This window comes from Anolis sagrei, chromosome X (genome assembly GCF_037176765.1).
Source record: "Anolis sagrei isolate rAnoSag1 chromosome X, rAnoSag1.mat, whole genome shotgun sequence".
NCBI classification, from domain to species: domain Eukaryota; kingdom Metazoa; phylum Chordata; class Lepidosauria; order Squamata; family Dactyloidae; genus Anolis; species Anolis sagrei.
The window spans coordinates 3,379,177-3,391,111 of NC_090034.1; the positions used below are offsets into that span (position 1 = coordinate 3,379,177).

Below are 11,935 nucleotides of genomic sequence, written 5' to 3' on the forward strand. Positions count from 1 at the left end.
TCATTAAGAGCCACACCCACTGTTTTAGTGTGGTGAGATGTGTTCCACACTGGGCATGAATACTCAGCAGCGGAGTAGCACAGCGCAAGGGAAGATGTCTTCACTGTGTCTGGTTGTGATCCCCAGGTTGTGCCAGTCAGCTTTCGTATGATATTGTTTCTAGCACCCACTTTTTTCTTGATGTTCAAGCAGTGCTTCTTGTAGGTAAGAACACGGTCCAGAGTGACTCCCAGGGATTTGGGTGCGCTGCAATGCTCCAGTGAGATTCCTTCCTTCCCAGGTCTAAATCCTCAGAGCTCGGGATGCTTCTCTGTTCTTGAGATGAAAGGCACATATCTGTGTTTTAGGGATCAGCTGGTTTTCCCTGGAATAGGCAGTAAGAGAACCTAGAGCAGATGCTCAGAGGTCAATAAATCAACATGAGAACAGGGTGCAGAAGTAAGAAATGCACTTCCAAGATCCAGTATGCAAAGACACTTTATCATCCTAGCTTCCTGCCTGAAATAAATATCCAGCCCGGGTTGCTGGTTCAGCCAGTCGAAGGAGAATGAGACCTTGCAAGGGCATTAAGTTCTCCTCTCCTTGGGAATAGAGTCCCACTCCCCGGCGTAAAACTATCTTCCAAGAACCACTTCACGTCGGAATAAAATACTGCAATGTACAATATGTACTACTGTAGACGAGACGCTCCTCCAAAAGACGGGAAAGCTTCACAGCGCCTGAGGCTGGCTTGCTGGTTTCTCTTCTGTTTGGTCTTTGAAGCCCAGTTTTTCCAGCGGCTCTCTGGCCATAAGTTGCCTGAGGGAATGAAAAGGGAAAATATAGATATGAGAAAGTATCACTGTTCGTTATGTTGCTTAACAATGTCAACTCTAAATGGGTTGTCTCAGGTAATGGGCCAACTTTGGCCTCTCCTCCATGTGTTTTGGAATCCAAACTGACTTCGTAAGCTCCTGCACAGAGAACCTAAACATGTAACTGTTGCCAAAACTCCCAGGCTCAGCTAGCCTCTTGGGCATGGTCCAAGCAATCAGCTTCCTGCTTTGAATTTTTCAGTTAACATACTCAGTTTCAGTTAACATACCCACTGTCTGTGGAAAGGCCTCACAGTTTGAGGTAGGCCTTAGTCTGTGAGAGAAGGTCTCACAGTGTGAGGTAGGCCTTAATCTGTGGAAAAGGCCTCACAGTGTGAGGTAGGCCTTAGTCCGTGGAGAAGGCCTCACAGTATGAGGTAGGTCTTAGTCTGTGAGAGAAGGTCTCACAGTGTGAGGTAGGCCTTAGTCTGTGGAAAAGGCCTCACAGTGTGAGGTAGGCCTTAGTCTGTGGAGAAGGCCTCACAGTATGAGGTAGGTCTTAGCCTGTGGAGAAGGCCTCACAGTGTGAGGTAGGCCTTAGTCTGTGAGAGAAGGCTTCACAGTGTCAGTAGGCCTTAGTCTGTGAGAGAAGGCTTCACAGCATGAGATAGGCCTTAGTCTGTGAGAGGTCTCACAGTGTGAGGTAGGCCTTAGTCTGAGAAGACTTCACAGTGTTAGGCAGGCCTTTGTGAGAGGAAGTCACAGCTGGTAAATTGGCTGGGATTTCTGCGAGTTGTAGGCCAAAAACATCTGGGGACCCCAGGTTGAGAACCACTGCCTTCCAGTGTGAGGTAGGCCTTAGTCTGTGAGAGAAGGCTTCACAGTGTGAGGTAGGCCTTAGTCTGTGAGAGAAGGCTTCACAGTTTGAGGTAGGCCTTAGTCTGTGAGAGAAGACTTCACAGTGTGAGGTAGGCCTTAGTCTGTGAGAGAAGGCCTCACAGTGTGACGTAGGCCTTAGTCTGTGAGAGAAGGCTTCGCAGTTTGAGGTAGGCCTTAGTCTGTGAGAGAAGGCTTCACAGTGTGAGGTAGGCCTTAGTCTGTGAGAGAAGGCTTCACAGTGTGAGGTAGGCCTTAGTCTGTGAGAGAAGGCTTCACAGTGTGAGGTAGGCCTTAGTCTGTGAGAGAAGGCCTCACAGTGTGAGGTAGGCCTTAGTCTGTGAGAGAAGGCTTCGCAGTTTGAGGTAGGCCTTAGTCTGTGAGAGAAGGTCTCACAGTGTGAGGTAGGCCTTAGTCTGTGAGAGAAGACTTCACAGCGTGGGGTAGGCCTTAGTCTGTGAGAGAAGACTTCACAGCGTGGGGTAGGCCTTAGTCTGTGAGAGAAGGCCTCACAGTGTGAGGTAGGCCTTAGTCTGTGAGAGAAGGCTTCACAGTGTGAGGTAGACCTTAGTCTGTGAGAGAAGGTCTCACAGTGTGAGGTAGGCCTTAGTCTGTGGAAAAGGCCTCACAGTGTGAGGTAGGCCTTAGTCCGTGGAGAAGGCCTCACAGTATGAGGTAGGTCTTAGTCTGTGAGAGAAGGTCTCACAGTGTGAGGTAGGCCTTAGTCTGTGGAAAAGGCCTCACAGTGTGAGGTAGGCCTTAGTCTGTGGAGAAGGCCTCACAGTGTGAGGTAGGCCTTAGTCTGTGAGAGAAGGCTTCACAGTGTCAGTAGGCCTTAGTCTGTGAGAGAAGGCTTCACAGCATGAGATAGGCCTTAGTCTGTGAGAGGTCTCACAGTGTGAGGTAGGCCTTAGTCTGAGAAGACTTCACAGTGTTAGGCAGGCCTTTGTGAGAGGAAGTCACAGCTGGTAAATTGGCTGGGATTTCTGCGAGTTGTAGGCCAAAAACATCTGGGGACCCCAGGTTGAGAACCACTGCCTTCCAGTGTGAGGTAGGCCTTAGTCTGTGAGAGAAGGCTTCACAGTGTGAGGTAGGCCTTAGTCTGTGAGAGAAGGCTTCACAGTTTGAGGTAGGCCTTAGTCTGTGAGAGAAGACTTCACAGTGTGAGGTAGGCCTTAGTCTGTGAGAGAAGGCCTCACAGTGTGAGGTAGGCCTTAATCTGTGGAAAAGGCCTCACAGTGTGAGGTAGGCCTTAGTCCGTGGAGAAGGCCTCACAGTATGAGGTAGGTCTTAGTCTGTGAGAGAAGGTCTCACAGTGTGAGGTAGGCCTTAGTCTGTGGAAAAGGCCTCACAGTGTGAGGTAGGCCTTAGTCTGTGGAGAAGGCCTCACAGTATGAGGTAGGTCTTAGCCTGTGGAGAAGGCCTCACAGTGTGAGGTAGGCCTTAGTCTGTGAGAGAAGGCTTCACAGTGTCAGTAGGCCTTAGTCTGTGAGAGAAGGCTTCACAGCATGAGATAGGCCTTAGTCTGTGAGAGGTCTCACAGTGTGAGGTAGGCCTTAGTCTGAGAAGACTTCACAGTGTTAGGCAGGCCTTTGTGAGAGGAAGTCACAGCTGGTAAATTGGCTGGGATTTCTGCGAGTTGTAGGCCAAAAACATCTGGGGACCCCAGGTTGAGAACCACTGCCTTCCAGTGTGAGGTAGGCCTTAGTCTGTGAGAGAAGGCTTCACAGTGTGAGGTAGGCCTTAGTCTGTGAGAGAAGGCTTCACAGTTTGAGGTAGGCCTTAGTCTGTGAGAGAAGACTTCACAGTGTGAGGTAGGCCTTAGTCTGTGAGAGAAGGCCTCACAGTGTGACGTAGGCCTTAGTCTGTGAGAGAAGGCTTCGCAGTTTGAGGTAGGCCTTAGTCTGTGAGAGAAGGCTTCACAGTGTGAGGTAGGCCTTAGTCTGTGAGAGAAGGCTTCACAGTGTGAGGTAGGCCTTAGTCTGTGAGAGAAGGCTTCACAGTGTGAGGTAGGCCTTAGTCTGTGAGAGAAGGCCTCACAGTGTGAGGTAGGCCTTAGTCTGTGAGAGAAGGCTTCGCAGTTTGAGGTAGGCCTTAGTCTGTGAGAGAAGGTCTCACAGTGTGAGGTAGGCCTTAGTCTGTGAGAGAAGACTTCACAGCGTGGGGTAGGCCTTAGTCTGTGAGAGAAGACTTCACAGCGTGGGGTAGGCCTTAGTCTGTGAGAGAAGGCCTCACAGTGTGAGGTAGGCCTTAGTCTGTGAGAGAAGGCTTCACAGTGTGAGGTAGACCTTAGTCTGTGAGAGAAGGTCTCACAGTGTGAGGTAGGCCTTAGTCTGTGGAAAAGGCCTCACAGTGTGAGGTAGGCCTTAGTCCGTGGAGAAGGCCTCACAGTATGAGGTAGGTCTTAGTCTGTGAGAGAAGGTCTCACAGTGTGAGGTAGGCCTTAGTCTGTGGAAAAGGCCTCACAGTGTGAGGTAGGCCTTAGTCTGTGGAGAAGGCCTCACAGTGTGAGGTAGGCCTTAGTCTGTGAGAGAAGGCTTCACAGTGTCAGTAGGCCTTAGTCTGTGAGAGAAGGCTTCACAGCATGAGATAGGCCTTAGTCTGTGAGAGGTCTCACAGTGTGAGGTAGGCCTTAGTCTGAGAAGACTTCACAGTGTTAGGCAGGCCTTTGTGAGAGGAAGTCACAGCTGGTAAATTGGCTGGGATTTCTGCGAGTTGTAGGCCAAAAACATCTGGGGACCCCAGGTTGAGAACCACTGCCTTCCAGTGTGAGGTAGGCCTTAGTCTGTGAGAGAAGGCTTCACAGTGTGAGGTAGGCCTTAGTCTGTGAGAGAAGGCTTCACAGTTTGAGGTAGGCCTTAGTCTGTGAGAGAAGACTTCACAGTGTGAGGTAGGCCTTAGTCTGTGAGAGAAGGCCTCACAGTGTGAGGTAGGCCTTAGTCTGTGAGAGAAGGCTTCGCAGTTTGAGGTAGGCCTTAGTCTGTGAGAGAAGGCTTCACAGTGTGAGGTAGGCCTTAGTCTGTGAGAGAAGGCTTCACAGTGTGAGGTAGGCCTTAGTCTGTGAGAGAAGACTTCACAGTGTGAGGTAGGCCTTAGTCTGTGAGAGAAGGCCTCACAGTGTGAGGTAGGCCTTAGTCTGTGAGAGAAGGCTTCGCAGTTTGAGGTAGGCCTTAGTCTGTGAGAGAAGGTCTCACAGTGTGAGGTAGGCCTTAGTCTGTGAGAGAAGACTTCACAGCGTGGGGTAGGCCTTAGTCTGTGAGAGAAGGCCTCACAGTGTGAGGTAGGCCTTAGTCTGTGAGAGAAGGCTTCACAGTGTGAGGTAGACCTTAGTCTGTGAGAGAAGGCTTCACAGCGTGAGGTAGGCCTTAGTCTGTGAGAGAAGGCCTCACAGTGTGAGGTAGGCCTTAGTCTGTGAGAGAAGGCTTCACAGTGTGAGGTAGGCCTTAGTCTGAGAAGACTTCACAGTGTTAGGCAGGCCTTTGTGAGAGGAAGTCACAGCTGGTAAATTGGCTGGGATTTCTGGGAGTTGTAGGCCAAAAACATCTGGGGACCCCAGGTTGAGAACCACTGCCTTACAGTGTGAGATAGGCCTGTGAGAGAAGCCTCTGTGTGAGTTACGCCTTAGTCCGTGAGAAGGCCTGGTGTGAGAAGCTTTGGTGAGAGAAGCCCCAGGTTGAAGGCCTTGTGTGTGAAACTCCAGTGCAAAGGCTGCTGTGTATAAAAAGCTCCTGTGCAAAGCTCCTGTGTAAGTTTGGTGTGAGAGGAAGCTCAGTGAGAGTGAAGCTGTTTATCTACATGAGAAAGAAGCCCAGCATGGAAGCAAAGAAGTATTAAAAAATTGTGTTATGGAAACCTTATTTTTGTAAATAGTGTTACCATATCATTTTGCAGCTACAGAGAAAACAGTCCTATGGAAGATATAACATTGGCCTCTGTGTTGTTGTTCTTTATCACTCTGGGCTCCAGGTGCTGGGTCATGCTGTTGCTAAAAAGTTACTTTGCTATACATTCATGGGGTGTTTTGTTAATAAGCCCACTAGCCCAACAGTAGCTCTCTGTGATGTCACTGGATTGGAATCAAAGGTGAAGTGGCCTTTTGTTTTGTCAGTGATAATAATAATAATAATAATAATAATAATAATAATAATATAATTGTGCCGTCGCGCTTGGGGGCTATTTTTCTTAATGAAGGAGGGATGGATGTGGCATCTTTCCCCCAAGGGATTGCTTCTTGCCCTCCTATAGGAAACTCTCAAAAACCCAAAACGCTGTAAATAGCTCAAAATAATTTGTATTGACCACGAAGAGTTATTTCCTTAAAGCAATGAGCTGGAAACTTCAGAGAGGTGAAGGAAAATATACATTACAATCTCAATTAGTCCTGGGTCCAAGGGGTTTGAAGCTGAGAAGCCTCACCAAGTTTCCTCTTTCCTCAATGGCTGTCAATGCCGGAGCAAACCACAACCCCAGTTCAAATGGCCTATGTTTGAAGACTCAGGATCTTCCTCTGGTGCCAAAAGAACCGGTTTGAAGGTGCCTGGGTCTCCTCAATAATTGTCCAGGACAATCTGGACATAAAGCATGATTCCCAAGGGTAAAAAACCTCAGAACTGGTGCTAAGAGGTAACTTAAATCAGGGTCCTTTAGAGTCAAGTCTCTTACTCACATCCATATGGTAGGAACTCTGATGGTAGAATGAAAAAGAAAGGAAGCACTCCCCTCCTGCAGGAAGAGGTGGAGCCAAACAGTACTGATTGACAGCTATACGTAACCAATCCATACTACTATACATAAGCAGGGTAAAAGGGGCAGGATTAAGCATGATACAACAGTGTAAATCTTGCAACTAACAGTTCTATACATAGGTGGTGCCACTCACGCTGTCACAATAATAATAACAATAATAATAATGCTTTATTTATATCCCGCCTCCATCTCCCCAAGGGACTTGGAGCGGCTTACATGAGGCCAAGCCCAACAACACATCAATAAACAAGAAAGCAGTAACAAAAAATATAACAATACAACTAAATAAATCACATATAAACACTAACATGCAAGGATTTAAAAAGGATTTAAAAACAAAAGTGATGTGTGTAAGGAGGGAAAGGAAAGAAAGGAAAAAGAAGGGAAAGAGAGGAAAGGAGAAGAAAAAAAGGAGGGGAGAAAAGAAAGGAAGAAAAGGCAAGAAAGACAGGCAGGAAAAGGATGCACCTACAATGTAAAATTCGTACAGCTTGACACCATTTTAATGGATGCTGAATGCTATGGAATCCTGGGAACTATAGCTTCTGCCAACCTAGCAGTTCAAAAACATGCAAATGTGAGTAGATCAATGGATACCACTCTGGTGGGAAGGTAACGGCGCGCCATGCAGTCATGCTGGCCACATGATCTTGGAGGTGTCTACGGACAACGCTGGCTCTTCGGCTTAGAAATGGAGATGAGCACCAACCCCCAGAGTCAGACACACCTGGACTTAATGTCAGGGAAAAACCTTTACTTAATACTTTGATAGGAAAATCCGAAGGCCTTGTGAAACTACAACTCCCAGGATTCCATAGCATTGAGCCATGGAAGTTCAAGTAGCGTCAAACTGCATTAATTCTGCAGTGTAGATGCACCCTCAAAGGACTGGTGACTGTTTGGGGTTCTTTTTTAGAGAAACATCAGCTCTGGTTTTCTGCAAGGAAGTCATTCTAACAATGAGCACAGATGCAGAAATAAATATAATACCAAACCCAGAGACACAACAGATACCGAGAGGCCAGCGAAAGCTGGTGCAATATGGGGCAAACGAGAGCAAACATCCATCCGTTGCGGTGATGTTTTGCAAGAACGGACGCACTTGCCTCTCCATTCTGCATTCTAAGTATTCCTTGGATTCCTCTCTGCACAAAGCATTCTCAAAGTGATTCGCCCGGAGACACTGCATGAATTTTTCCTTGAATGCCGTACATTCACCTGGGACAGAAAAAAAGAAAGGACGTTTGTGAACATTAAGGGAACAGGCATCAGAATTCATGGCAACATGAGCAAAATGCAAAGTTTCAATCCTCCAGCATATTTTGCAGTTAACCTTAAAGCCAGAGTGAGCCAAAGAAAATGGGTTCAAAAACAGAGAGAGGCCTGGGAGCTGCAGTTTGGTGAAGCACCAGCACTTTTGGCACAGGAGGCAAAAGACATTGTAAAACTTACTTACTTAGGCGATCCCTCGTAGCTTGAGGATGATTGACTTCCAGATGTTGGGTCTTGTTGGTGGGTCCGTAGGTGACTGTGGAGACCTATTCCTGTATGTTCTCCATGGTCCTGGTCAGGGTTGGCTTGACGCGCCTTCTTCCTCTTGGCACATTTCTCTCTCTCACCCTCCATTCATGCCTCATCGAATTCTGCAGCACTGTTGGTCACAGCTGACCTCCAGTTGAAGCTCTCAAAGATCAGGACTTCCCAGATCTCTCTCGGTGTCTATGCCAGAGTTTTTAAGGTTGGCTTTAAGCCTATCTTTCAATCTCTTTTTCTGCCCAGTAACATTACATTTTCCATTCGGAGTAAAGCAACTGCTTTGGGAGACAGTGGTCGGGCATCTGGACAACGTGGCTGGTCCAGCGGAGTTGATGGCGGAGGACCGTCGCTTCAATGCTGGTGGTCTTTGTGACGTCTGTAGACAGACCATGTTTCGCAGTCATATAGCAGAGTTGGGAGGACAATAGCTCTATAAACAAGCACCTTGGTATCCCTACGGATGTCCCGGTCCTGAAACACTCTCTGCTTCATTCAGAAGAATGCTGCACTCGCAGAGCTCAGACGGTGTTGACGCTTGTAGACAGTCCACATCTCACAGGCATATAGCAGGGTTGGGAGGACAATAGTTTTGTAAACAAGCCCCTTGGTCTCCCTACGGATGTCCTGGTCCTCAAACACTCTCTGCTTTATTCAGAAGAATACTGCACTGGCAGAGCTCAGACGGTGTTGACATTTGTAGATAGTCCATGTCTCGCAGGTGTATAGCAGGGTTGGGAGGGCAACATCTTTATCAACAAGCCCTTGGTCTCCCTACGGATGTCCCAGTCCTCAAACACTTTCTGCTTCACTAGGTTCTTGTGGGGGTTTTTTTGGGCTATATGGCCATGTTCTAGAGGCATTTTCTCCTGATGTTTCGCCTGCATCTATGGCAAGCATCCTCAGAGGTAGTGAGATCTGTTGGAAATAGGAAGATGGGTTTATATATCTGTGGAATGACTGGCGTGGGGCAAAGAGCTCTTCTCTGCTGGAGCTAGGTGTGAATGTTTCAACTGACCACCTTCATTAGCATTAGAAGGCCTGGCTGAGCCTGGGGGAATCTTTTGTTGAGAGGTGTTAAGATGTGCCTGGTTGTTTCCTCTCTGCTGTTTTTGCTGTTGTAATTTTAGAGTTTTTTTTAATACTGGTAGCCAGATTTTGTTCATTTTCATGGTTTCCTCCTTTCTGTTGAAATTGTCCACATGCTTGTGGATTTCAATGGCTTATCTGTGTAGTCTGACATGGTGGTTGTTGGTGTGGTCAAGCATTTCTGTGTTCTCAAATAATATATTCTGCTTCGTTCGGAAAAATGCTGCACTCGCAGAGCTCAGGCGGTGTTGAATTTCAGTGTCATTGTTGACTTTTACGTCTTAACGTGGCACTGAATTACTACATAAATATATATAATACATAAATATATAATATATAATATTATAATACATAAATGTATATAATATATAATACATAAACATATAATACATAAATATATAATACATAAATATATAATGCATAAATATATATAATACATAAATATATAATATATAAATATATAATACATAAATATATAATATATAAACATATAATGCATAAATATATAATACATAAATATATAATACATAAATATATAATATATAAATATATAATACATTAATATATAATATATAAATATATAATGCATAAATATATAATGCATAAATATATAATGCATAAATATATAATGCATAAATATATAATATATAAACATATAATACATAAATATATAATACATAAATATATAATATATAAATATATAATATATAAATATATAATACATAAATATATAATATATAAATATATAATGCATAAATATATAATGCATAAATATATAATACATAAATATATAATGCATAAATATATAATACATAAACATATAATGCATAAATATATAATACATAAATATATAATACAATAATATATAATATACAAATATATAATACATTAATATATAATATATAAATATATAATGCATAAATATATAATGCATAAATATATAAATATATAATACATAAATATATAATATATAAACATATAATATATAAACATATAATGCATAAATATATAATACATTAATATATAATACATTAATATATAATACATTAATATATAATATATAAATATATAATATATAAATATACCAACATATTATATGTAAATGAGGTGAATAATAATAATAACAATAATAATAATAATTATTATTATTATTATTGCCAAACTGAGGTTGAGACACAGCAGGGTAAAAATGCAGTAAATAATACATAAAATTGCGCTTTTCCTGCATGGCAGAATAAAAAGAGTAAAATAATATTTACTATTATTTTTAAAAAAATATATAAATGGAGAGCCAGAACAGTTCCAGGGGGATCAGGCTTGGTCGCTTTGAAACCGGAAGTGTCTTCCAAACACTTTTCCTCCTCACCCCTAGAGAGCCTGAGTGTGAGAGAGAGGAGTGCGCATGCGCCACTCAGAAAGGGACGGTCGCTTTAAAACTGGAAGTGTCTTCCAAACACTTTCCCTACCCACCTCTAGAGAGCCTGAGTGTGAGCGAGAGGAGTGCGCATGCGCCACTCAGAAAGGGACGGACACCTGCGAGGGACAAACTTATCCGCCGGGTTTTGTTTTTCGTTCTCTCTAGCTTCCTACCGAAATGATCCAAAGGGAAGGCGCCTTTGTCCGGAGGTCTCGGCTTGAAGCTTTTGGCCCCGAAGTTCATCGCCGTCGACATGGCGGAGAGAAGACGGAGCGGGACTCGACGAGGAGTGAGCTTGGCTTCGCTTCCGGCATCCGGGTCATCCGAGGGGGCGGGGCCTAACGGTGAAGCCACGCCCTCTCCCTTAGGCCACGCCCATTTCTTAAAGCTGCAGCCTCAAAACAGACTTGGGTGGGTTTATTATTTCTATCTATCTATCCCCCCTCCTTTCCCCCCTCAGCCACTTAGGCAGGAACGCCTCAGCAAGCAAGAGTCCAAATGTGGCAGGCAGGCAGGCAGATGTATCTATTTATACACACACATATATATATATATTAAAATAAATTATATTGGTGATGCTGCCAAGGTGATGCATGCCATATGCCAGCAAATATGGAAAACACAAGAATGGCCATCAGACTGGGAAAAATCAACGTATATCCCCATACCACAAAAGGAAACAGAAGAACGGCCTGCCTCAGGGGAGCGTGCTTCTTCCACCCATGTGCAACATCTACACAAATGACCAGCCACTGCCAGAAGGGACAGAGAGCTTCGTCTATGCTGATGATCGTGCCATCACCGCCCAAGCAGGGAACTTTGAGATGGTTGAACAGAAGCTCTCCGAAGCTCTAGGTGCTCTTACTGCCTATTACAGGAAAAACCAGCTGATCCCCAACCCATCGAAAACACAGAGATGTCCCTTTCACCTTAAGAACAGACAGGCATCCCGAGCTCTGAGGATTATTACCTGGGAAGGAATCCCACTGGAGCATTGCAGCACACCCAAATACCTGGGAGGAGTCACTCTGTACCGTGCTCTGACCTACAAGAAGCACTGCCTGAACATCAAGCAAAAAGTGGGCGCTAGAAACAATACCATACGAAAGCTGACTGGCACAACCTGGGGATCACAACCAGACACAGTGAAGACATCTGCCCTTGCGCTGTGCTACTCTGCAGCTGAGTATGCATGCCCAGTGTGGAACACATCTCACCACGCTAAAACAGTGGATGTGGCTCTTAATGAGACATGCCGCATTATCACGGGGTGTCTGCGCCCCACACCACTGGAGACATTACACTGCTTAGCCGGTATTGCACCACCTGGCATCCGCCGGGAAGTGGCAGCCAATAGTGAAAGGACCAAGGCAAGTTTAGGAAGCCGCCAGTTGCATAAAAGCTTGGAAGCATTTGTTTAGCTTTATTGAAGACAAGAGAAGTTTCTGTTTGATTGTTCATTAATAAAGGACTTTGTTGT

At 45.0% G+C, this 11,935-nt stretch overlaps 1 protein-coding gene across 1 annotated transcript; it reads right to left on the bottom strand.

Moving 5' to 3' along the window:
- Positions 1-461: 461 nt before the first annotated feature.
- LOC132781576 (cytochrome c oxidase assembly protein COX19) lies at positions 462-10,780 on the bottom strand. Its single transcript, XM_067473576.1, has 3 exons — positions 10,629-10,780; positions 7,523-7,634; positions 462-798 (listed from the first exon to the last, which is right to left on the bottom strand). Exons 1-3 carry the CDS (start codon positions 10,708-10,710, stop codon positions 711-713), a joined length of 282 nt encoding a protein of 93 aa, XP_067329677.1. The 5' UTR covers positions 10,711-10,780; the 3' UTR covers positions 462-710.
- Between the last annotated feature and the right edge of the window lie 1,155 nt (positions 10,781-11,935).

Coding starts and splice junctions, on each gene's coding strand:
- LOC132781576 (XM_067473576.1), bottom strand. CDS start 10,710: ATGTCGACGGCGATGAACTTCGGGGCCAAAAGCTTCAAGCCGAGACCT. Junction 7,635..10,628: donor CTTCCCTTTGGATCATTTCG/GTAGGAAGCTAG, acceptor TTTCTGTCCCAG/GTGAATGTACGGCATTCAAG. Junction 799..7,522: donor TTAGAATGCAGAATGGAGAG/GCAAGTGCGTCC, acceptor TCATTCCCTCAG/GCAACTTATGGCCAGAGAGC.